Here is a 22383-nt window from a genome sequence, read left to right on the forward strand (position 1 = left end):
ATCACATCGCCAAAAAGTCAAGAAAACAAAGAGTACAAGTTAAAGGGGATTATTCATTTGGCTGATTCTACAGCAGTCGGTCTGCGATATAGACTGATGATTTATTATATAGAGTGTTGATTTGTAGTAAATTGTGAGTCAGGTCTACGATAATTCTCATGTGCGCATATGTATATACAGGAGATCTGTGGTTTATTGAAAAACTCGAATACAAGCTGCCATGTTTCCTCTTCTTGACTGCAACTCCAAGGTTTATTGTTACAGCCATCTGTTTTACAGCTAAGTATTTGGATGCCGTTTGATATAATCTGCTTCCTACCCGGAAAAGCCATATACTGCATGCATCTTATAGCTTGTAAAAGGGCACCAAACATCATAACTAGGCTTTGAATTTGATCTTGTTAATTTGTCGCGCAAAGGAAGGAGAAACAAAAACAATAATATGGAATATGAAGAAGGCAAGGCAATTTTACTTGCTGCAAATATTCATTGAAGCCACCAAGCTCGACTGGAATGTGCCCGGTTTTGGATTTTTTTTTTCTTCTTTCCTAAGAGGGGATGTTATCTGTCCTTAGGGAAGGCCGAAAGTACCACAAAGTATTTAGTAATAAACCATCAAAATTCGAACCTCAAACTTGGTCGTCGTAAGCCGAACTTAGAATTATTCTAGGATGCTTGAGAGTAATAAATCTATTTATATCCTAGACATTTTATGCAATGCATTTCCCTTATGAAGTACTCCTTCCGTCCCAATTTGACAGGCTTGTTTTCTTTTTTCATCCATTCCAAATTATGGTCCATTTTTTGATTAAAAAATGTAGTTAATCTATAATTTCTCTAAAATGCCCATATTTAATGTAGGCTGTTATTGAATATAACTAACTTATTTAATATAAAGCTAATTAATCATACTTCATTTAGTGTAAGTATATTTTAGGAAGATAGTAAACTGGATTTATTCTTCAAACAAAGTTAACTAACTTTTCTTAAAATAAAAAATAAAAAAAAATTAAATCTATCAAAGTGAGACATAAAGCAATAATAATATGTTGGAGCACCTATTTCAGAAGGAGACAAAAGAAAGAGAAAAGGAAATAATAGAACAAGTATACTCACTTATGAATTGAATTGTTTTCTTTGACAAAAAAAAAAAAAAAAAAAAGAGTTGAATTGTTAATTTTTTGAAGTTTTTGTAAATATATGTATATTTATATATATCGTAACGATTTGATGCATGCAAAGCAAAAGAGTGATTAAAAAATCTTTTTATGAAAAATAAGAAATCTTTTTTTTTTATTAAAAAAAAAATGACAGTCCAAGCATAGCAATGCTAATTAATTCTGACACCATTAATGAATTCAAAAGGGTTCTCGTACGTTTCACATAAAGTCACATCATTAATGTCGTCGGTTTAGAGCTAATGAAAGAAAAAAAAAAAAAAAAATCCTTCCTTTGTGGGCCCATTCACGATGACAATTGAAGATGATAGTGAGGGCTAAACTGGTGAAGGGGCTACTCAATTAAATTGGTGACCAAAGTTTGGTGCCTACAGAATATTCGACATTTTTTGGTCAGCTATCAATTTCAATGGCAATTTCTTGAAGCTTATGATTTATGACAATATATCTCAGAATTTAGGCAAATTTTACAGATGGCTTAATACTCCAAAACTTTTCATTCATCAAAATGAAAAGTGGAGGTAAAAGATAACATCTAAAACGTACCAAAAAAAAAGAGAAAATTTTCCGGCATCCTCGTGAAAGTACCAACATAAAAGTGGGTGGGGGGAAAAAAAAAGAAAGAAAATTAACAAAGAAATGACTACTGCTCAGAAATCAAATCCACCATCAGAAAATCCGGCGTCGTATCCAGCATCATAAGCCGAAGCATCCGAAATTGCATCTCCGATCAACAATCCCCCCAGAGCTCCACCCAACAACCCGGCTCCCAATCCCATACCAAACTTATTATTCTTCTTAGGCGGCTGTTGAACGGGTGGAGCATATCCATACCCGCCCTGAGGCGGCGGGTATCCATATCCAGCTGATGGAGGTTGCGGCGGGTACCCACCGTATGGCTGCGGAGGGGGGTATCCATACCCGTATCCTGCAGGCGGTGGCGGAGGATACCCAGCAGCTGCGGGTGCAGGATATCCCGTTGGTGGCGGTGCATATCCTGATGATGCCCCTTCCTTAGGTGGCGGATAAGGTTGCGCAGCCGCAGCCGGAGGAGGATAATAACTTGGCGGCGGATACGGTGAACTCGTTCCCACCGGAGCAGGGTACGCCGTCACCGGCGCGTGATCGGCCTTAACAGTAGCCGCGTACGCCGTAGCCGGCGCATGATCGGCCTTAACAGTAGCCGGGTACGCCGTCGCGGACGCATGATCGGCCTTAAAAGTCGCCGGCCCAGAAATTTTGTCCACAAATTTATACGAAAAAGTGAGCTGACCTTTGGGTTTCCCACTGGGTTTTCTCACTTGATAGCTCACAAACTGTTGCTTCCCGTCAGCAGCTGCTCCGCCGGCAGATTCAAGAAGCTCTTTCATCGGAACGTGCACTTCTCCGATATCTTTATCCCCGAGAGCCCTTTCACAGCGGAGCTGGAAAACGAGAGTCAACCGGTTCTGGCGCGCCGCAGTTTCATCGACGGTGAACTTGATGGGAAAGTTCCAGGATGGGCTAGTGTCGCCGTCGTGGTCAACTGGGGTTTTAGTCTTCTGCTTGGTTTTGTCGCCGCCGCCGGAGATTGAAACGACGACATAAACGTCCATCTTGGTTATGAGATTGACTTTGTTGAGATCCTTTGCAGATAACTGATTGATCTCTAACGTTTGATACTCCATTTTGTGATGATCGGAATTTCAAGAAAGCCAATTGACTAGAGACAGAGATAGAATTGCGAAGATGAAGAGGCAAGTAATGAATGGTCTAGTATAGTTTTTTTTATCAGAAATTTTAGAATGGGACAATATTCGGCGAGTGTCGATATATATGTGCGTAGCATTTTCCTATATAAATGTGCGCGCGCGCGCGTAAGAAATAAACAGCGCGTTAAGGAAAGGGTGGAGGAGTCCCAGTCAACGCTGACAAGTGTGTGAAGGGTGACCGCACCTGGTGGCTTCCTCAACCACAGTAACCACCGTCTATGTGGGACTAGCCGTGGTTAAGGGTACTTTCGTCCTTTCATAATTTTAAATTGGAAATTTTCAACATTTTATTTTGAGAGAGAATATTGGAAATGAAGATACAAGCATACAACTGTTATCTTTTTTCTTTTCTTTTCTTTTCTTTTCAAATTCATTCATATATTGGGTCTTCATTTTAGGACAATGACGAAGATACAATTGGGACAATTGCCCCCACTACTGATCCCATCAAAATATATGATTTACATATACAAATTAATATCTTTGTCCCATAATTACATATATTTTCCCCACTACCCTTCAATAAGATATTTAGTTAATTTTTTTTTTGTTTATCACTTTGTCCATACTATAAGTAAATTGATTATAAATAATGGCACTTCTCATAGCTAAATAAAAAACAAAGACTCAACTTTAACTTTATTCTTCTTTTCCTTTTTTTCAAATTGCTCTCTACACACAAATTCATTCGAAAAGTTGTCATAATTTTTATTTCTTCACACATCGAAATTCACAAAAGTTACTAGTTCGCTCGTTATTTTACTTTTATAAATAGAGAAAATTTATTACGAATTTGATAGATAAAATTCATTATGGATCTAATTTTGAAAGCGGGCTCCACACGTGTTTTAGGGGAAAGCAATTTGCCTTTTTTTTTTTATGGGAAAGAGTGATTTAGAATGTGTTTGATAAAATTGAAATATAAAAATTGAAATCTGAAATCTGAATCTATTAATTTATTAAATTATTAAATACTAAATCTAATACATTTGAATGTATGTCACATTAAAAAATAAGTGAATAGTTTATTATTTATTTGTTAGAGTAAATTTTACCTAAAAAATTTGGTGCCACATAATTAATTCAAATATTCAATTTTTTATTATCAAATGCGTCTGAATATATTAAAATATGAATTTATTAATTTTAAGCCTTGAATTAGATTATTAAACAAGACTTAGAGGCAACGAGATTCTCATGCTTGGCAGTGTTGAAGTTCAATGCAAAAGCACAAGTTGCTCCCCATTAATTTAACTTGGATTACAGACTCCATTCCTCTTCTTTTTTATTACTACTTGAACATAGACCCAGCAAAATGGACCCAAGAATGTGAAGTAATTAACCAGTTCAATTTAGAAAAAAATCAAAATCAAGCTATCGCTGGTTATTAATTTATCTCTTTCAAAGCAGTTGACCTTTCTCCAATCCTCTGGAAGCACATCTTGTTCCACAGAATTCCGCTGACAGCCTGGTTGATAATCCAAGCAACCAATGGCTTCAAATTTCAACTCAGAGGTTTTCTTTTTCTTTTTACCTCTTCTTTTATTTTATTTTATTAGGTTTTTTTTTTTCCCTTTTTTAACACGGATAAGAAGAATGCAATACTTTTTAATAGTCAGCTCGCTCTACCAAGTCTAAAAATATGCCACTGTTGGTTAGCCTGCCTAAATACATTATTGTCAATTTTGATTAAGGATTCTTCGCGCACACAAAAATATTAATTACTCGAAATTGGTACAATAATCGCCTTGTTTCTTTTTATTCTTATACTTGGCTAGGGTGAGGAAGGAATTCTTTGATTGCAAATTTCTGGAGTTTTTGTAAAAAATATACTGCAGCAGTTTGATACATGTGAGGTAAAAAGGTGATTGAAAAATGTGTTCACGGAAAACGTAGAAATTTTTTAGTAGAAAATCCCTTTCCAAACAGGGCCTTTCTTTTTCATTTTCTTCAATAAAAGCTAGATGCTACTATATAATTTGAATAACAAACAACTCTGATTTGAACACCATTTTCATGCTCAATTAGAAACTAAAACAAAAATTACATAATAGGGCTTAGGGTCAACTTAGTTGGATTACAGCCTAAACATCTTCAGTGTCTTTTGTAGTCCTTTGACTTGTCCCCTCTATCAAAATCAAAATCAAAAACTTTTAGGGGAACCCTTCTAAGTGGTTAACAACTTGTGAATAGTGCCATATGCAAATGACATGACTCGTTGATAAGCAGCACAAACTTGCAAGTTATACCAAGAAAAGGGTGAAAAAACTACTTAGGGTGCAAAGATTTGAAATATGAATCGATTGTTTGGATTGCATTTTCTTGGATTTTTTTTTATAGAAAAATTACTGTAGCGATTTGATGTATGCGAGAAAAAAAGATAATAGAAAAATATAATTACGGAAAACGATACAATTTTTCGGTTAAAAATGACTGTCCAATCGGGGCTAATAATTGAATTGTTAAGCATTGAAATTCTAACATTTGAGTGCATTTTAGATTAAATAATAAGTGAACAGTTTATCACTTATTTTTTTAGAATAAATCTTGTCTAGACAATTAAGATATTATATTTTTTATTAGTAAATCATATAAATATATTAAGATCTAAATTTATTAAATTTTAATATTGAATTGAATCGTTGAACAAGGCCTTAGTTGAGAAGGGCATGAAGCAACAACAACAATTAATTAGGGAAGATTCCAATAGGCAGGGAGGGAGCGGGTGCGTGCCTCGTCAACTCAATGCAAAAATCTTCTCGAGACTTTTGTGGAAGTTTGAACAATTCTTTTTGTTGATTGAGCATTAGTGTCTGTTTAGGCATGACAGGAACCCGAGTAGAAAAGCTTCCACGATTTGACTTGACTGGCCAACCACGAACTCTGTTCCATTTTTTTTTTTTCTTTTCTTTCCCTTTCCTTCTTGATGCTTTCCACGGATCATTTTAAAGTTTTCAAAGTCTGTACTACAGTACAATAATTTCTGGAATCAACTTGGGACTTACTTTACAGAATCTCAAAGGGTAAAGAACTTGGCGGGGGGAATGTGGAAATAATAATATCCCCCATTTGCCCATTCCACACGGAAGAAAAAAAATTTGAAAGCGAAAGGCATTTCTCTGACTTTGAAATAGGGAAGGCATGTGTATTTTACAAAACATGAGGGGCTGTTCCTGAAATTATGGCAAACCCCGGGGTAGCCACACGCGTCTAATCAAAAGGAGATCAACTTCCGTCCAACTGCTGCACCAGATTATGCAGCCCAGAAAGGGCACTGCCTGATTTGTAGTATAACAAAGAAAAGGAGCAACTGAAATTCTGTCAAACTCTGATAATAAATAAAGCTTGATCAAACTTGTCGAAAAGCTAATCTAATATCATGATTGTATCCTGTTTCTTTTTTATATGTATAGGTAACTGAAAATATAAAGCCCTGCTTCCTAAATCCTAATGTGTAGGAAAACATTTGCCTTCCATTTGCAGAGCCAGAAACAAGGTTTACAGCTTTGGAATGTAAACCAAGAAAACTTTGGCTCAGCCTTTATCCGAGATTGACTCCAGTAAATAAAGAGTTCCTAATAAAGAAATTACCGCATAGCATCTGCCGAATGAAGTCAGATGGCAATTGGTATCTGATAACTAGGTGTAAGCCATTGACTCAGACGAGGGCATGAAGTCGCCCAGAATTTTACTGCAACTTGTTAAAAGATTAATCAACTGATGGGGACTGTTGGCGCTGGTGGTGCCCTGATGCTTGTGGTTCTTCATTGTGTCAAATTGGCAAGGCTTCTTCTCAATGGCATCAACATGGTGATTTATCCCAATTTGTTCAGTAATAGATGGGGCGGTGGAAATAAGAGGACATGCAGAAGGTGATGATAAAGGAAGTGTATTCTGGGATGTATCAGAATAATCTTCAGCACTTACAGAAAAATGTTCTGGAAAAGCACTTGGGCTGATGGATCCCTCCTCCTGGCAGCCTTCCAAGATATTCTCAGGGTTCACGGGCAACCGCCGGAGTGCTGGCTTCGTTTCATTAGAAAATATGTAACTGCTCAAAGATGTCTGTGATTGAATCTCCTCATGTGCCTCTTCCACATGATGATTCATTGTTTCACCTGATTTGTACAACTCAGAGGCTCCTAAACTAAAGGCTCGTAGATGGTAATTGACCTCGGAGCTAAAAAGTGTTCTATTTTGGATTGCATAGCGATATGCTGCCTCTGCATTAGTTTTATGCAGGAAACCAATTTGGCATGCTGAAGATTTCCAACAAATGCGGAGGGAAGATTCATCCATTGGACCAAAACATGCAAATTTATCCTTTAGCTCTGAAATTGAAGGCAGCATGGCTTGAGGAGGAAAAGTAATAATTAGCATTGTTGGTTCAGCATAATTGCCGAGAAAATGTGTCTCCATTTCAAAATCCTTTTCAAATTTGATTGAAGAGGCTGCTATTATCTGTCCACCTTGGAGCTCCAAGACCTTCTGATTAGCACCAATCCTAGCCAAGGACTTAATTCTGTTCAGCCTTGTTATTTTCTTCTTGCTGAAATTTTCATGGCGACCAGAAATGTTGCCAGCATCTGGAGCACCCTGGGGTCTGAGCTGTTTCTCCGATTGTGTATAACATGTTCCTTCCGAAACAGAACATATAGATCTCTCAAATCCTATCTCCATTTCATGATCCCCAGAAGTCTGGCCAGAGAAACAGCCCCAAGATACATTCACCTCACATAAGGGTAGAAGAATACCATCACTCTTCTGCAGATAATTGTCTCCAGCAGCCCGTGTCAATATTCTTTTTTCCTGGACTTCAGCAACTAGGAGACTACCCAGTGGAGCTGGAAAATCCATTGGCAACATCAAAACATAGAAATAGGAAATAGCAGCAGATTCAACATTCATGCTTAAGGAAAAAAAAAAAAAAAAAGGCGTCCAATATTGACAGGTTAGACTGCGGCGAAAGAAACCTAATTTTGTCTATTTAACAACCAATTCATATCCAGTATAGGAAGAATAGTTCATTTAAAGATTAAAGTCCACCAAGAGAGCGTTAAGCAAGTGAATCTGAAGATATATAGAGGAATAACAATAGTGCTCAGAAGTGAATAAAAAGCCATAGCTGAAAGTGGCTATTGGTTTTTTAGGATGATCTCTTTTTCCTAGCTTCAAACTACGAACTCGCCGAAGCATTGCCTGGAGCGATTGTTTTATAGAAAAATTATTACTCTGGACAAAAGATATATCTGGGCATTTGCTAGCACAAGTAAAAAGGTTTTGAAGCACAAAATTCTGGGTAATACCTTGCGGAGCATTATCCATGCCTGCAGGAGATTCAGAGCTTCTCTGCTGCACCTCAAAAACCTCAGAAAAGGTTTTATCAAACTTGTCCTGTCTTGCTCTCTGATAAGCAAGAGCCCTGGTTAAATTCTTCATCCAGAAAAGATTCTGCCGCTTAACTGTCGGACTCAATGCCAACTGCTTTAAAAATGAAAGTGCGTCATCTGGCTGGAAATCTTCCCTGGCCTTCTGAATCTGTTTGGCTGAATATATAACTCCAGAACTATAGCCACTGACATTGACTTCAAAATATCCTCTAACTTTTGAGGGAAAGAAATTTGCAGGGATTCGGCAATGACAAGCCAAGCCCAGTACAGCTCTTCTTTTGATCTCTTTCTTAGCCTCTTTGACAGCAGTCGAAAACAACGGGGCATTTGATTGCTTTGATTTCTCGGCATAGTGTTTTTCGAAGGGAATGAGGTCCTCGGGACGAAGCCAACCATAGGTGTAGTCTCCATAAAATGCAACAAGTAAACATCCCTCCCTCTTAGTACTGAAAACTGAAGTAATTGCTAGTGCTTGATTGAAAATTTGCCCTGGCCACCATGGATGCGATTGTATCTTTCCCCAAACCAAATCTCCAAAATCAAATCGATTGAAATGCTCTTCAGTTCTTCGTTGTCCTAATTTTGCAAGCATCTCAACTGCCGTTCCTTCATCCAACAAAAGATCCAACTGATCAAAGGCTTGAGCATTGGCATACGAGTTGCTGACATCCTGGTAGTAATTTTTCCCTGTTTCTGTTTCTTCTTCTGTAACTTCAGCTAAGGATGTCAACTTGAAATTTTCCACTGCAACAGCATTTGCCGGTACCGAGTTCTCCAGATTTACAGAAAACCGGCGCTTACGACAACGAGAACTGGATTTCCTTAATCCAGCATTTGCTGATTTATCATCTTTAACAACCACAATGTTGCTGCAAGCACCACGGGCTTTGCGAGTCAAAGCTCTAAGCTTAACTCTACTATACAAATCCATCAAATCAAGATCAACATTTGCAGTATCTCCACAAGCCATTACAAAGTTATGTACTCTACATATGCTCTTAAACTTGGCTCCCAGGTTCTAACCAAAAAAGTTTACTGGTTGAAAAGTGTTTGTCCACTCAAAACCTGCTTTAAATGGACACCAAATTGTACATTTAGTACCACAGCTTATCAATGGATAACATATTAAGAATCACACTCTGGAAAAAGACTCAACGATTACATGGTAACATTTGCTCAGTAATTCTTTAACTCTTATGGGTTCAAGTTCGACAAAAGAATATGAACTCAGGGGAAAAAAAAATAATTGCCCACACAAAACAGGAAAACTAAGTATAATGAGAAATGTATTGACCGCAAGGAAAGATAAGTTAATAAGAGTTGGCAAACCATAAAGTATATCAATAGCATATCAGCACTCTTCCATCTACGGTGATGCAGTATACAAGCGAATGTAAACTGTCCAAAAGATGAGAAACCCCCAGTGAAACGAACTGATTTCTCCTTAACATTCAAATCCCTGATTTTACCTCTAAAATGAACCCACTTTCTTTTGATCTTCCTAATTCCTGGAGGGGGAATTTGAAACAAAGTTTCAAAAAGCAATCTTTACTAGTAATAGAACTCATGCCAAGAACGTCAAAAGGCAGTGACATTCCACATAAATAAACATCAGCTATCTTATCAAACAGATGTACAATTAAACATGGAAAAATAAAACGGAGAAAACCCCTTTCCAGTTTTTCTGGTTAAACATAGAAAACACATAGCTGCTGCCTTGCTACTTGCAAAAAAAATCAGACCTTCAAATCCAGAAAGGGATTCCTTTCTCTTCCTCAAAAGCTTTAAACCCTTTTTCATAAATCTCTGTGGAGAGAAAATAAGAATCTTGAGGACAAAGAAACAGAGAAAGGGCTATTAATATGGGCGTTGCCCTGCGGGCGGGCAGGAACGTGGTGTTGTATGCTGCAGAAACTGGTGTGCTGCAGTCTGCAAAGGGGCCAGAGCCAGCGTGGCCCGACACTTGTCACTCCCACCAATTGCCAGCAAAAAAGTGCACCTTTTATGCCTCCCAAACATCATATTTACATACTCCAAATTACTGATTGTGTATTTGAGTTAAAGAAACAGGGATTGAAGAATGTCAATTCACTCATCTTTACAACAAAATCCATTATGTCTTTTCCTCTGGCAGTTTGTAACCAAGATTTAAGCTATAGTTAACTGACTTGATCAAACGAAAAAAGAAATTTCTCTCATAAAAGAAAAAGAAATGACTTTTTAAGGAAACTAGCTCACAGAAAAAGGATGAGGGATTGTCAGTAGAGTTGAGTAAAATTCGAGCTCGGCCCTCTTGGACCTGCTAAACTGAGCTTGTGAAGGTTTGGCCAAGCTAATGTTCAGGGTAGAAAAAATTCCTAAGCCAGCGACCATTAGCTCACTGTTTTCTTTCATCATTCCTGTTTCCCATTCAGATGCAGGAAAGAAAGAGTGGCGGAGGCTAAACTGGCCCGAGATTGAGTTATCCATTGAACAAGATGGTCAAGACAATCTTCTGCAGATTATAAAAGATCTTTTGGACAGAAATATGTTGAAACCACAGAAGAAATCTGAGTTCTTCACTGCTGTCCCGAGCTTTTCTCTTGATTCAAGTGCAACTCTGTCTGCAGAAGTGTTACTTAGTCAAGATACCGGTCTGGTGTTCGACCCAAAAAAATCTATCCATCCTAAGGGATTTTACGCTCTCCATAATGCTGCAGAATTACTACAATTCTCTGGAATTGCCAAGCTTCTTCACGGGAAAGGTGCCCAGCCTAATACCAAATGTGGTGATGCTCTTTGACCTTTTTGCACGTGTAGCTGAGAACCTTTGGACTTCGCTCTGCATTCCCTGAGAAGAATGATCTGGTGGACCAATAAGCAAACACTTCCCAATGTTGATTTTGCAACTCTTCGGAGAAAAAACATCGTAAAGACAGTGGGGATACTTTTGAAGCATCAATCCCTGAAACAAGTTTCTGATTGCATATGTAGGAATTCCCTCAAGGGAAAGATGGTTGACTTGGTTTCTTTGTTTTTAGCAACAAGAAGTGGAAAGAGACTAAAATCAATCACTTGAGTACCTCTGCAGAACTTTGTATGTCGTCAACAATGGATTTCGCGCCAAGGAGGCCTATGTCGTTTCCACAAATTCTTCTTGTCGAAATGATAAAGCGGTGAAAAGAGGAATGTGAATTAGCTATGGCTTTGGTAGAGCATAGGGATGAGAAGAAGAAAATCATGTCTGTATTGACGCTGCTTGAGATTTTTAAGAGGATTGGTAATTCATTATCTACTGCCTATAGATTAATGTGGGAGGACAAGTCTTATTCGTATACTGGGATTACTCGGATGTTGCATATCATCTTATGCTTTCAGGGTTTTGAGTTAAACTGATGAAGATCGTGGTAATTTGGGTTCAACCAGACACTTGTCTCTAAGTGCACCATATTCGTTTGAGCTTACCCAAGAAACGTGCTTGGTGCAGACCATGCCTATTTGACTCCAACGCTGGTTCCGGATGGATTTATCGTAATTAATCTAGAGATTGAGGGCCTGATTCCTGCACGAGTGGCACTTGAAAAAATGTTCGACCTTGATTCGGGACTCATACAGTCCTTTCGCGGAACGAGAATGGGATAAAAGTGGTTGCTTGCTACCATGGTAGGCAACGCGTAATCATTCCAGTGGCCATCCTTCTAGTTTTGTCTTGGGAGAGGGTCATGGATCCTATTAAATTCAACTTGAGTCTGATGTACACTCCATGACGTTCCAACTGTTAATCAATCATGAATGGCAGAAGATATTGAATTGGAATGCTGGGTAGTTTGTAGAAACTGCGAGGAAGATCAAAGAATGCTAGCTGTTTGTATGGAAAGGAAGGTAGCTATAATCTCCGTTCTAACATATTGCTTCACATATTTGAGAAGGCTGGTGCTGCCCTTCTAGAGACCATCTGAGATGTAGGCAGAACAATCTGCAAAAGGAGCAGGTAGTCGAAACCATTGCATTACTGCTGGAGACGGCTGGCTTGAGCCTCAACTCTGAAGACATCCCGATAAGTGATACAGCATACAGCGAGCTTTGCTAGAGGCTGCCCTGGGCGTGAACTGTGAACGAGACTTCTCCGAAACAAGCTCCCGATACCCCAATAGATAAACAGGTGCCAAGACTCCTGTGTGCAGTCCAAGCCCACCAACACTAGATTTGGTCCAAGACTTCCCAATTCCATCAACCAACATCAATCATCTCACCGTTAGATGGGACAACAACCATCCCAAGGACATCCTCCAAGAATAAGAAGCTTATAGCACGCAAAATTATTCTTTTCAACTGTACTAGGATCTGGCACTGCTTCTCTAAATTTCTCACTACTCAAATTGAACGCAGCTATAAATGCCGAATAATCGGACCACGATGTAACCGATCAGTGTCTAGCACCATTGAGAAATATCCCAGAGGTCATCTCAAGATCATATTCATCCTAGGGAAAACTTCCAAATCTCCTCCAAGTTGTCGTTTTTAGGCTACAAACATCAACAAAACGATGAAAACAACTTGACTTGCAACAGTGACGATGAAAATGGTTACAGTTTTATAATCATCGCTACAAATATCATAACCAAAACCATGCAATTTAGACCAATCAAAACTGTTCAATGGATTCAGAGACTAAGGGTTATTAGGTACTTTGACAAGCTCCATAGTTGTGGGGTTCATCACAAACGCACGATTACTTACTTCCGTCCCTCAAATTCCCACAGCTCCAGTCATTTTCTACTAACACCAAACCGTGGCATGAACCAACTGAGGAGGCCAACACAATTGGATTCTCCAAAACAGTGAGCTAAACTGGCCATGCTTGGTCGGTCGGTCGGTCGGTCAGTTAGTCACTAGCCAATGCTGGTAGCTTTCTCTTATTATTATTGTATAGCACTTTTATTAGCTATGGAAAGGAAAAAAAAATAGTAGTCTTGCAACGTTATCTCAATCTTTTCTTGATTTTAGGAGGTGTTTAACAATGAAAAAAATTAATAAATTGCTACTTAGTGATAACATCGATCAACGTTGATAATGACTACTTAGCTTACAAAACTTTTAGTTGACCTTTCTTGTAATTTACGGAGAAAGTTGATATTTGCTGAAAAAGTGACATTGAATAACAGACAGAGAAATAATTAAACTGTCTAGGTAAAATGATTAATTAATACTAGCAATTGGATTTACGAAAAAGTTGTACTAAATGCTAAATATGTTCCATTCCATTCTAAAGTTCATTTCTGTCCCAGTAGTACTATTAACTACTAATTGATATTATTAGATTAATAAACTACCCTAAAAAGGAAAGTTATTAATATCAATAAAGAATTATTTTAACGAAAAGCAGCACTAGTTTTTATTTATACCATCCAAATTCATTCCTTCTACCGTCGGCTAGCCCTCCACCCGTCTTTTCGACTCCTTATTATTCCTCCCATACCCTGGTCAAAGAATGATGGAGTAGCAGAACTTTTCAAATTACCACTTGCTTACTAGTACATTCCCACGCCCACTCCAATGTCCAACCAAGAAGAAGAATCATCATCTCTCTGACTCTCTTCTCGCCTTACCCTTGAAAAGTAAAACCCCTTTTAATTCTGCAAAACCCATGTTGTACTTTCACAAATTTTTAGTGAAAGCTCAAGACATTGATTTTTTTTTTTTACCCATTTTAATCTGAAAACCCAATTACGCATTGAAATATATGGATAAAGCTGTCATTTTTTTTTTCTTTCCAATCTCTGAATTTGTCAATATAAATAAAGCTGTCATTTTTTTGATTTCCAATCTCTGAATTTGTCAATGCCGATTCTTCTTTTTCTTCCCGTCTCCTCTACACCTAGGTACTATTATTCTCTTCCTCTCCCTCCCTTTATGTTTTAGTTTGTTGTTATAGTTATCGCCAGATTTTGTGTGTTTAAGTTGTATTACAATTGAGAACTTTTAGATTAAAACGTAACCACGCTGATTTCTTGGACGAGATAAAGCATATTTTCCATGTGGATTTCTGTAAATTCTGCCCATTTTTAATTAAGTTACTAGGGAGACCCATTTGTCCGTACTTATTTTTTCGCTCGAACCCAAAAAGGAATGCTAAGCTGGCATATTTGCTACTGGTTATTATGTATTTAGTTCTGGCAAATGACTTTTAGGCGATGATTTGAGTCGTTAATATTTGGATTTTTGAAATTTGGCTGATGGTGTTTTTCGTCTTGGAATTGGGGAGTGCAGGTTGTTGTAGCTTTTAGTGCGAAATGGAGGAGCCAGGGCAGCTGAAAAGGGCATTGATTGATGCCACGGCTGGGGCTATTTCGGGTGCTGTGTCGAGGACCGTTACTTCGCCTCTTGATGTTATTAAGATCAGATTTCAGGTTGGTTTTTAAACATATCTTATCTAGCTAAAATGTGAATTGAGTTGTGATTTTGCGGAGCGTTTATTGTGTTGCTTCAGATTTTCATGATTGTTGGATATGTTACAAAACTGCTGCAATTGTTATGCGGTTTTAAGCTGGTTTAGTTTCCTATTTTCTTGTCATATGGTACAATAAATTAGCCAATAAGAAAGCTAAATTTTTTACTAACTCCAGATTGGTTTTAATTGCTGTGCTTCTGTTAACATTTCTTTAGTTTTAGAATTTTTAACTCATGAGATTCTGGTTGGAAAGTCGATCACACCATTGCTTATCTCTGTTTTAACAAGTTCTTTGTAATCGAGTTTATCTTGAGGAAAATGTGTCGCTTTTGGGAGGGAAATTTTGTTTCTCTTGACATTACTGTATCTCATTCAGGAGAGATATCACATTTCAAACAATACTTAGTTCAAATTTATAGAATTTCTAAAATGCTTAAAGGTCTAAAATGTTGAAAGAAATATGACAAGAAGAGGCCTGACAAGCTAATTAAAATGTTAATATGCCAGGCGGATCTCTCCTCTACTTGTTGATTTTATTCAAGGTTAATGAGTGAAGATTTAGTTGTTCTTCTGGTTGTTTTCCACCCTTGTTATTTTCTACTTTTTTAATCAACCATTTGATGGGATTTCTACTGCATTCCAATTTCTGTGTCTATGTTCTTGTGGGTCTTTTTGTACATGCTAGGATCAACAGTTGTAAGTTTTTCTATGTGTTGCAATTGCCAGGTTCAACTTGAGCCTACTGCTCAGTGGGCCTTGCTTCGCAAAGATTCTTATAGACCATCAAAATACACTAGTATGTGGCAAGCAACTAAGGACATCTTCAGAGAGGAACGTTTACCGGTATTGATTCTTTAATTTTTTTAAAATTTTTGGCACAGGTTTTTTTTTTGGGTTTTGAAAACAGTGACATCTCTTGTGGGGATTGTCCTAGAGTTGGAATTGTGATAATGCTTGATTAAACATGCGTATCAATCATACTTGGCCCCACATAGATTTGTTTTTTGGGACAAGTCTAAATTCTACATAGCATGTTAGACAATTATATAGTGTGATAGCTTTTGTTCTTCCCTTCTGGTAGAAGAAGCTGATTCCTTTTGGTTTAGATATATGCATTGGTACAGAGCTGTGGTAATTTTCCTAAATGTACTGATTTTATTTACTAGGCGCACTATTTTAGACTTCTAGGGATCATATCAGCTGAATATAGATTAAAGGTTAGGAAAATATCTTGTTTAGTTTGGCTATCCGGGTAGTTTTCTTCCCAAAGCATATTGAAGAATGAAAGAATTGAATAATTATGAAGATCCTTTCCATCCTCCTTTTCTGAGAATTTGTTATTCTTACACGAATTTCCTAATTTTTTGGGAAACGCACTCTAGGGGAATACAAACAGTCTTCTATGTTACACAGTTCGGATACTGAGAGAACCAGCTATTTGTGTGTGTATATATCTGTATGTATCTTTATTGACTGTAAGTGTAGCCAGTTTCATGCTGTTGCAGGATTAAAACTAGCAGGCTGCTAATTGACATTTCCATATTCATGTAGTTTCTTATTATAAAAAATTTACATATTAAAAATCTTGGCCTTGCAGCTCATATTTTTCTTTTATTCATTACTTTGCAGTTTCTTTGAATTTTACTGTTATTCAAACTCATTATAGGGGTTTTGGCGTGGAAATGTCCCAGCATTACTTATGGTTATGCCTTATACAGCAATACAATTTACAGTGTTACACAAATTGAAGACCTTGGCATCTGGTTCTTCAAAGTCAGGTTGTTTAAACTCCCAGTTTCCTTTGCAAAAAAAAAATTGTGTAACAGATTTTATGTCAATTTAATCTCCTGTATAGTTGCTTTTACCTTTTGCCCATTTTATTCTGCTGGTAAGCATATCCATAATTATATCATATTCATGTGGATATGAAGTGGATGCATGTTTGATCATCGAAGGGTTGTGATCTTGTGGTTCTGTTATTCTACTTGTATGTCTACAATTCTGATGGTTTTGAATGTCAATCTTAGATACAGTTTTGGTTTGTGGCAAAATCCGAGATCTGATTCTTCCTATATAAACTGTCTACTCAAGGGCCATGATTGGAGCCTTAATTCCAGAGAATAATTTTGAGTGCCTCTATCAAATGCCATGTGACTTACCTTGTGCCTTTTGGTCTAATGCAATGGCCTTGTTTTTGTCAATGCAGAAGATCATATTCATTTAAGTCCTTATCTCTCATATGTCAGTGGGGCATTGGCAGGCTGTGCAGCTACTGTTGGATCTTATCCATTTGATCTTTTGAGGACCATTTTAGCTTCACAGGGAGAGCCAAAGGTGTTGTATTGGAACATAGAACACAAATTTAGTACCTTTTACTGAATTGCTTTTGACATTTGTCACTAAATCATTACTTTGATGTGCAAAAATTTATATATTGGAGTCTTCCAATTTCTGGTGCTTATAAATTTTTTTAAGGGTGACTTTAATGCAAAGGTTAAGTTTGTTATCAATCATCATTAAAAATCAAATTGTAGCTTGCATTCTTCAGTTAAAACATCTTACTTTGATAATCTTATCCTATGCACTTAACTTCTATTCAGGTGTATCCAACCATGAGGACTGCTTTTGTTAGTATACTCCAGCGTCATGGTTTCCGAGGACTCTATGCTGGATTGACACCTACACTTATTGAAATTGTTCCTTATGCGGGCCTTCAGTTTGGAACATATGATACGTTCAAGCGTTGGACGATGGTTAGCTTCTATTTCTTAATAAGCTTCTTCTTCTTAGCAAGAAGCTTCTGAGAGATGTCATGCTTCTCTTAAATCTTGAGATACATTGCATAGATTTGAGTGGAAATATATTTGTTTGTGACTTCCTCCCTCCCCTTCCATTGCCAATCATAGGATCTAGGTAAAGTTGTAAAGATTTATGCTCCATTAGATTCTTGCTTGATGATTTCATACTTATCTTGAATCGGGAGGGGAACTTTATGGTTCTAGACTTTAATTTTATCTATCCGAATTGTTTTAGGGTTGGAACAGATACAGATCTTCTGATCCAAACGAATCAGACCTATTTCTTTCGAGCTTCCAGCTTTTCCTTTGTGGGCTAGCTGCTGGTACATGTGCTAAAGCTGTTTGTCATCCACTTGATGTGGTCAAGAAGAGGTTCCAGGTAAATTTCTCTTTTTCAATTTATTCTCAGCTTGCTATCTCTGTTATCAACACTATGATTTGTCAAACAATTCTGGAAGGGACTTCATCATTATTGATTGAAATTGGCATCACCTTTATTCGTTGCCAGAATATATATATTGCCACTGATGTTTCTATTTTCTGTTTTGTTTTTTGAAATTCGCTTCAAAAGTGGAGGATAAATATGTAGAAAGGAGACCTGCTTAGACTATCAAGAGCTAATTGCTGAAGGATTCGTAGTCCTTTTTTGGCTTTCTTCTCTGCATGTTGGTTTTTGCCAGTTCTTTTTGAACAAACTATCGACTTTTTTCTTTTATACAAAGTTTTGTCATTCATTCTAAATCAATTATATGGAATATTACGAACGGGAAATAAGTATTGTCAAGAGTGAGGAGGGTTCAAAAAAGACAAGTTAGAATTGATACTTGTGTGTTTAATGCCAGCTCTTACATAAAGGCTAATATTACTGCAGATTGAAGGATTGCCAAGGGATCTTAGGTATGGAGCTCGAGTTGAGGATCGTGCATACAAAAATATTTTTGATGCCCTCTTCCGGATTTTGCAGACAGAAGGCTGGGCAGGGCTTTACAAGGGAATTGTTCCGTCAATAGTCAAAGCTGCACCTGCTGGTGCTGTAACTTTTGTTGCTTATGAATTCACGTCAGACTGGTTGGAGTCTGTTTCAACTTGAAATTATACAGATTCGTTTCTTCAGTTTCTTTTTCCTTTGCCCTTTGGCAGTAATTTTGTTCGCTATTCTGCGAGTTCGTAGCTTGTCGAAACAACTTCTATAGGAGGAAATACGAGGGCTAGTGTCAAATTCTTGCACCTGCAAGCCGTAACTTGTACGCACGATAGAAGTTATAACACAACAAATAGGTTTAGCTTGCCCTATAATTGAGTTTGAATTTTGCTTGAGATTAATGCCAAGGGTATGTTAGCTCTGGGAAGTGCGGTCATCAACTTGTATACAAATGCATCTCAAAGTTGATCTCTATATATTTATATATATATATAATCAGTAACTCCCCTGCTCGGTCCACAGAATTGGTTCCAATATGTAGGGTGCAAATGTAATCGACCACGCAGATGCAAAGAAACTACATATTTGATTATGGAAGGCCCCGTCAGAATAGAGCTTTGAACTATAAATTGAAAGTAAAGGAGGCCAGCCCTGGTTATTACTGACAACAGAGACATTTGGCTGTTTGTACGGTTGAACAACCTAATAAAATTTGGCGAAACAAAACCGGTATCTAATGCTCAAATTGTAATCAGAAACCCTGGCTTTTAATAAATTCAGCGCTTCAAAATCATAAACAAAAATCCTGTTTCTCATATGCAGGCAGGCAGAAAATGACAAACAAGTCAAAAGGTCAGTACTGATCATTTTTCTTTCTACTACTGTCGTCTGGAGGAAGTGATACAAACTGCAGGATCTTCTCGACCTGTGCAACATCAATCCGGAACCGCTCAGCAATTTGTGTGATGCTCATAGGTCCATTGTGGTCATCAGCCTTGCCTTGATAAAGAAGCATTATGTGGCGCAGCTGTGCCACATTTAAGGTTCCTGGAAGAGCAGGCCTTTCCTCATATCTGCCAGACTCGGGTGTTGTGTTCCTTACTTTTGGTAAAGGCCTATCGTATTTCTCCGCTACAAATGCCTGTCATACAAGCCGATATCAGTTGTCGAGCAGTTAAGGAACCAGCAGATTTTTACGGTGAACCAGTAAATTAATTACGTCGGATCATAAGATCAGGTCATGTTGCGGGAAGGCAAAATAATATGATAAGGGCATGCAGGCAGATCTAGTCCGGACTTCAGAGTGAAGTTTAATGTTCTGTGCACATCCTTTGGATGAGTTCTGTAAATTATGTGAGCAAGATAGGCTGGAAATGGACCGCAAACAATTATACTACATTATAGTTACCAATCGAAGTCCCCCATAATCAAGTAAATCTCTTCAGTATAGGTCTCTCGCAACATTCCAAGTACACAGGAAGTGAAATAATAAATGGAAACCAATGCAAGGACCCAGCTATGGCAAAACTCTTGTCCAACCCTCTTAGTATAGAACCATACATATATTTCAAATTTCACAGCAGCCATTAGTACTTACAGCAGAACTTAAGAAACAATAATGTTGAGTTACTGAACAGTTTCACACCATAATAAGACAAAGTCAGCAAAGTTTTTCTTCCTTTTCTTTTTTCTTTTTTCACTTGGAAGTTTGAGAGTAACGTTGGAGAAGCAATTGAGCGTTAAAAATTTTATATACTAACCTCACCCATCTCAAGTTTCCCTCCAGGCTTAGTTCGAATCCTCCCAACCATATGACCAAGCATGGAATCATATTGAGGATCTCGCTCTTCAAGAACATTCTCAGAATTAACTTTTGGCATGCTCCCTAAAACAGATCAATAATCTCAGTTAACTTTGCACCAAATCTCCATACATAACTCTAAAAAAAAAAAAATTCCTTTCTCGGTCTTATCACACAGATTTTCCGAAACCAATAGTTTTAAAGTGATTAACGGAGGCTGAGAAAAGACTATCGCCTGCGAGGCTGAGACTCCAGTTATCAGAATTTCATCGTCCTCCATGAAGCTACTAAGATTAACTTTTTTTTTTTTTTTTAATGAAACAACTAAAATTAACTTCAAAATTAAACACATCAAGGTTTTCCAAAACTAATTGGCTTACATTTTGAGTGACGAACAAAATGAAAGAATTCATTTATATTCTATAAGACTATGGCAAATGTTAAGGAAAAACCAACGAAATCCAAACAATTCTCCCTTTTAACCTAAATTTCATCCATTATCAAAAGTCTAATCACTCTAAAATTCATAAAGATAGCGTAAAAGAAATGGTAAAACAGTGCAAATACAATTACGCATATTTTCTTTTTCCCAATATTCTGATGAACCTATATACTCACCGGTGGAGGCGGAACCGGCATTGTCGACCTTGAACTTATCCGGCGGCGGCCTCACTTCAACAGATTCTTTCAGCTGTGATGGCGTCGTATCGACTTTCGTACTCCCAATTCTTCCAGCTGCTCGACGAATTGCCTGACCCATTTTCTCTCCCAATTCTCCCAGCACCTTATAATCTTGATTTTGACCGGATGCTAAATTTATAGTATTAATTTCTTTTTGCTTTCCTCTAAAATTCAAGAACAAAAAGTGAAAAGGTTCAAATCTACATAAAATGGAAAAACCTGTTAGAGTAAGCAAGCAATTAGAAGATGAAACTTGAGCTGCTCATCTGGAAATTAACTCTCTTTCTTTTTTTATTTATTTATTTTTTAATTAAGTGTGGCATATATACGTACGTACGTGGTGGTAGTTCTTAAACGACAAGAGATGGTTAATATTGGTGTTAACGTGGCTTTGTCGCTTTTCTGCAGCATCCAGGAGGTTATATCTAAATTTCATTTTTTTCGTGATTTTAAATTGGAAAAATTTAGCCCCTCGGGTCAGCTCAGCCGATGAATCCTCGGGGGCATTCCTCGTAGGATGCGATTCGAGTCTGACTTCACATATTGCCTGGGTGCTCTTGGGAGGCAAGGTACTCCAGGTCCAGGAGATTAGTCCAGCAAAAGTTGGGATATTCCTGAGTTGACAAAAAAAATGAAAAATTTTTTTAAAAAAAAAGGAACTAAAAAGAATTAAAATTCATATGTAGAGCATAATATTTGAAAATATTTGTAAATGAGGTATAAGTTACTGTTCACAAATAATAAAAAAATTAATTTTGTAAACAAAACTGCAAAATCGTCTTTAGTGCATATATATTATACACGTACATTTGGATATACATATGTGCACATATCTCGATTTTAGTATGTAAACTTGGATATATATACATACACACACATATATATATATATATATAATATGTAAGTATGTGTTCACCAAGTTGTGCATTTTTATTCGTTAAACTGCATATGCAATTCAATAAAGTGCACATTATTGCGAGGGTTATTTGATCATTCACTAATTTCTCTCGAATTACACCCCACCTAATGAATTTTAATTCTTCCTATTTTCTTTTTCCAAATCTTTACAATTTAATTTTTTTGTATACAAATAGGTAGTTTGTTCAAATAGTCCTTATATCTTTTAGAAAAAATCAAGTGTGACTGTGTACGTGATTATTGGGAAAAAAATTTACTTGCATTACAAACATATTTTTCAATTATTTTGTTCAATTACCTTTATATGTCACGTACATAAAATCTCAAAAATTTTTGCAATAACTATTCAAAAAAAATTCAAATAAACTTAGATACAAGCACACACCTTGTATTTTCGATTATGTTTTAGAATTTGGTTATCAAGCAGCAGTTTATTGATATCTTCCTTTTTTTTTTTTTGTCGGTTCATAAGCAAAGAATATATTAATATAAAAGCGTATTTCTGTTCATATAC

General features: G+C 37.1%; 4 protein-coding genes across 7 annotated transcripts; 1 reads left to right on the forward strand and 3 right to left on the reverse strand.

Annotated features, from left to right (window-relative positions):
* Positions 1–1582: 1582 nt before the first annotated feature.
* LOC113733980 (uncharacterized) lies at positions 1583–3004 on the reverse strand. The gene has a single exon (XM_027260238.2). It carries the CDS (start codon positions 2843–2845, stop codon positions 1829–1831), a length of 1017 nt encoding a protein of 338 aa, XP_027116039.1. The 5' UTR covers positions 2846–3004; the 3' UTR covers positions 1583–1828.
* Positions 3005–6234: 3230 nt separating this feature from the next.
* On the reverse strand, positions 6235–10315 carry LOC140037496 (uncharacterized). Of its 2 annotated transcripts, none has more exons than XM_072081697.1 (3): positions 10062–10315; positions 8236–9387; positions 6235–7773 (listed from the first exon to the last, which is right to left on the reverse strand). In XM_072081697.1, exons 2-3 carry the CDS (start codon positions 9287–9289, stop codon positions 6569–6571), a joined length of 2259 nt encoding a protein of 752 aa, XP_071937798.1. In that variant the 5' UTR covers positions 9290–9387; positions 10062–10315; the 3' UTR covers positions 6235–6568. The 2 variants fall into 2 exon arrangements, with proteins under 2 accessions (XP_071937798.1, XP_071937797.1); XM_072081696.1 differs by having other exon boundaries at positions 8236–9384; positions 10062–10314.
* Positions 10316–13730: 3415 nt separating this feature from the next.
* LOC113733982 (mitochondrial thiamine diphosphate carrier 2) lies at positions 13731–18843 on the forward strand. Of its 3 annotated transcripts, none has more exons than XM_027260239.2 (8): positions 13731–14180; positions 14569–14708; positions 15476–15592; positions 16416–16527; positions 16956–17083; positions 17350–17502; positions 17783–17926; positions 18419–18843. In XM_027260239.2, the coding sequence occupies exons 2-8, from the start codon at positions 14592–14594 to the stop codon at positions 18635–18637; spliced, it is 990 nt and encodes a 329-aa protein (XP_027116040.2). In that variant the 5' UTR covers positions 13731–14180; positions 14569–14591; the 3' UTR covers positions 18638–18843. The 3 variants fall into 3 exon arrangements, with proteins under 3 accessions (XP_027116040.2, XP_071937799.1, XP_027116041.2); XM_072081698.1 differs by having other exon boundaries at positions 17010–17083; XM_027260240.2 differs by having other exon boundaries at positions 13731–13916.
* Positions 18844–19214: 371 nt separating this feature from the next.
* On the reverse strand, positions 19215–21334 carry LOC113734868 (uncharacterized). The gene is made up of 3 exons (XM_027261629.2): positions 20889–21334; positions 20230–20354; positions 19215–19610 (listed from the first exon to the last, which is right to left on the reverse strand). The coding sequence occupies exons 1-3, from the start codon at positions 21028–21030 to the stop codon at positions 19323–19325; spliced, it is 555 nt and encodes a 184-aa protein (XP_027117430.1). The 5' UTR covers positions 21031–21334; the 3' UTR covers positions 19215–19322.
* Between the last annotated feature and the right edge of the window lie 1049 nt (positions 21335–22383).

This window comes from Coffea arabica, chromosome 3c (genome assembly GCF_036785885.1).
Source record: "Coffea arabica cultivar ET-39 chromosome 3c, Coffea Arabica ET-39 HiFi, whole genome shotgun sequence".
NCBI classification, from domain to species: Eukaryota; Viridiplantae; Streptophyta; class Magnoliopsida; order Gentianales; family Rubiaceae; genus Coffea; species Coffea arabica.

Coding starts and splice junctions, on each gene's coding strand:
- LOC113733980 (XM_027260238.2), bottom strand. CDS start 2,845: ATGGAGTATCAAACGTTAGAGATCAATCAGTTATCTGCAAAGGATCTC.
- LOC140037496 (XM_072081697.1), bottom strand. CDS start 9,289: ATGGCTTGTGGAGATACTGCAAATGTTGATCTTGATTTGATGGATTTG. Junction 7,774..8,235: donor CATGGATAATGCTCCGCAAG/GTATTACCCAGA, acceptor TGGATTTTCCAG/CTCCACTGGGTAGTCTCCTA.
- LOC113733982 (XM_027260239.2), top strand. CDS start 14,592: ATGGAGGAGCCAGGGCAGCTGAAAAGGGCATTGATTGATGCCACGGCT. Junction 17,503..17,782: donor CGTTCAAGCGTTGGACGATG/GTTAGCTTCTAT, acceptor GAATTGTTTTAG/GGTTGGAACAGATACAGATC. Junction 17,927..18,418: donor TGGTCAAGAAGAGGTTCCAG/GTAAATTTCTCT, acceptor ATATTACTGCAG/ATTGAAGGATTGCCAAGGGA.
- LOC113734868 (XM_027261629.2), bottom strand. CDS start 21,030: ATGGGTCAGGCAATTCGTCGAGCAGCTGGAAGAATTGGGAGTACGAAA. Junction 20,355..20,888: donor TGCCGGTTCCGCCTCCACCG/GTGAGTATATAG, acceptor GATCTGTTTTAG/GGAGCATGCCAAAAGTTAAT. Junction 19,611..20,229: donor GGAAACTTGAGATGGGTGAG/GTTAGTATATAA, acceptor CTTGTATGACAG/GCATTTGTAGCGGAGAAATA.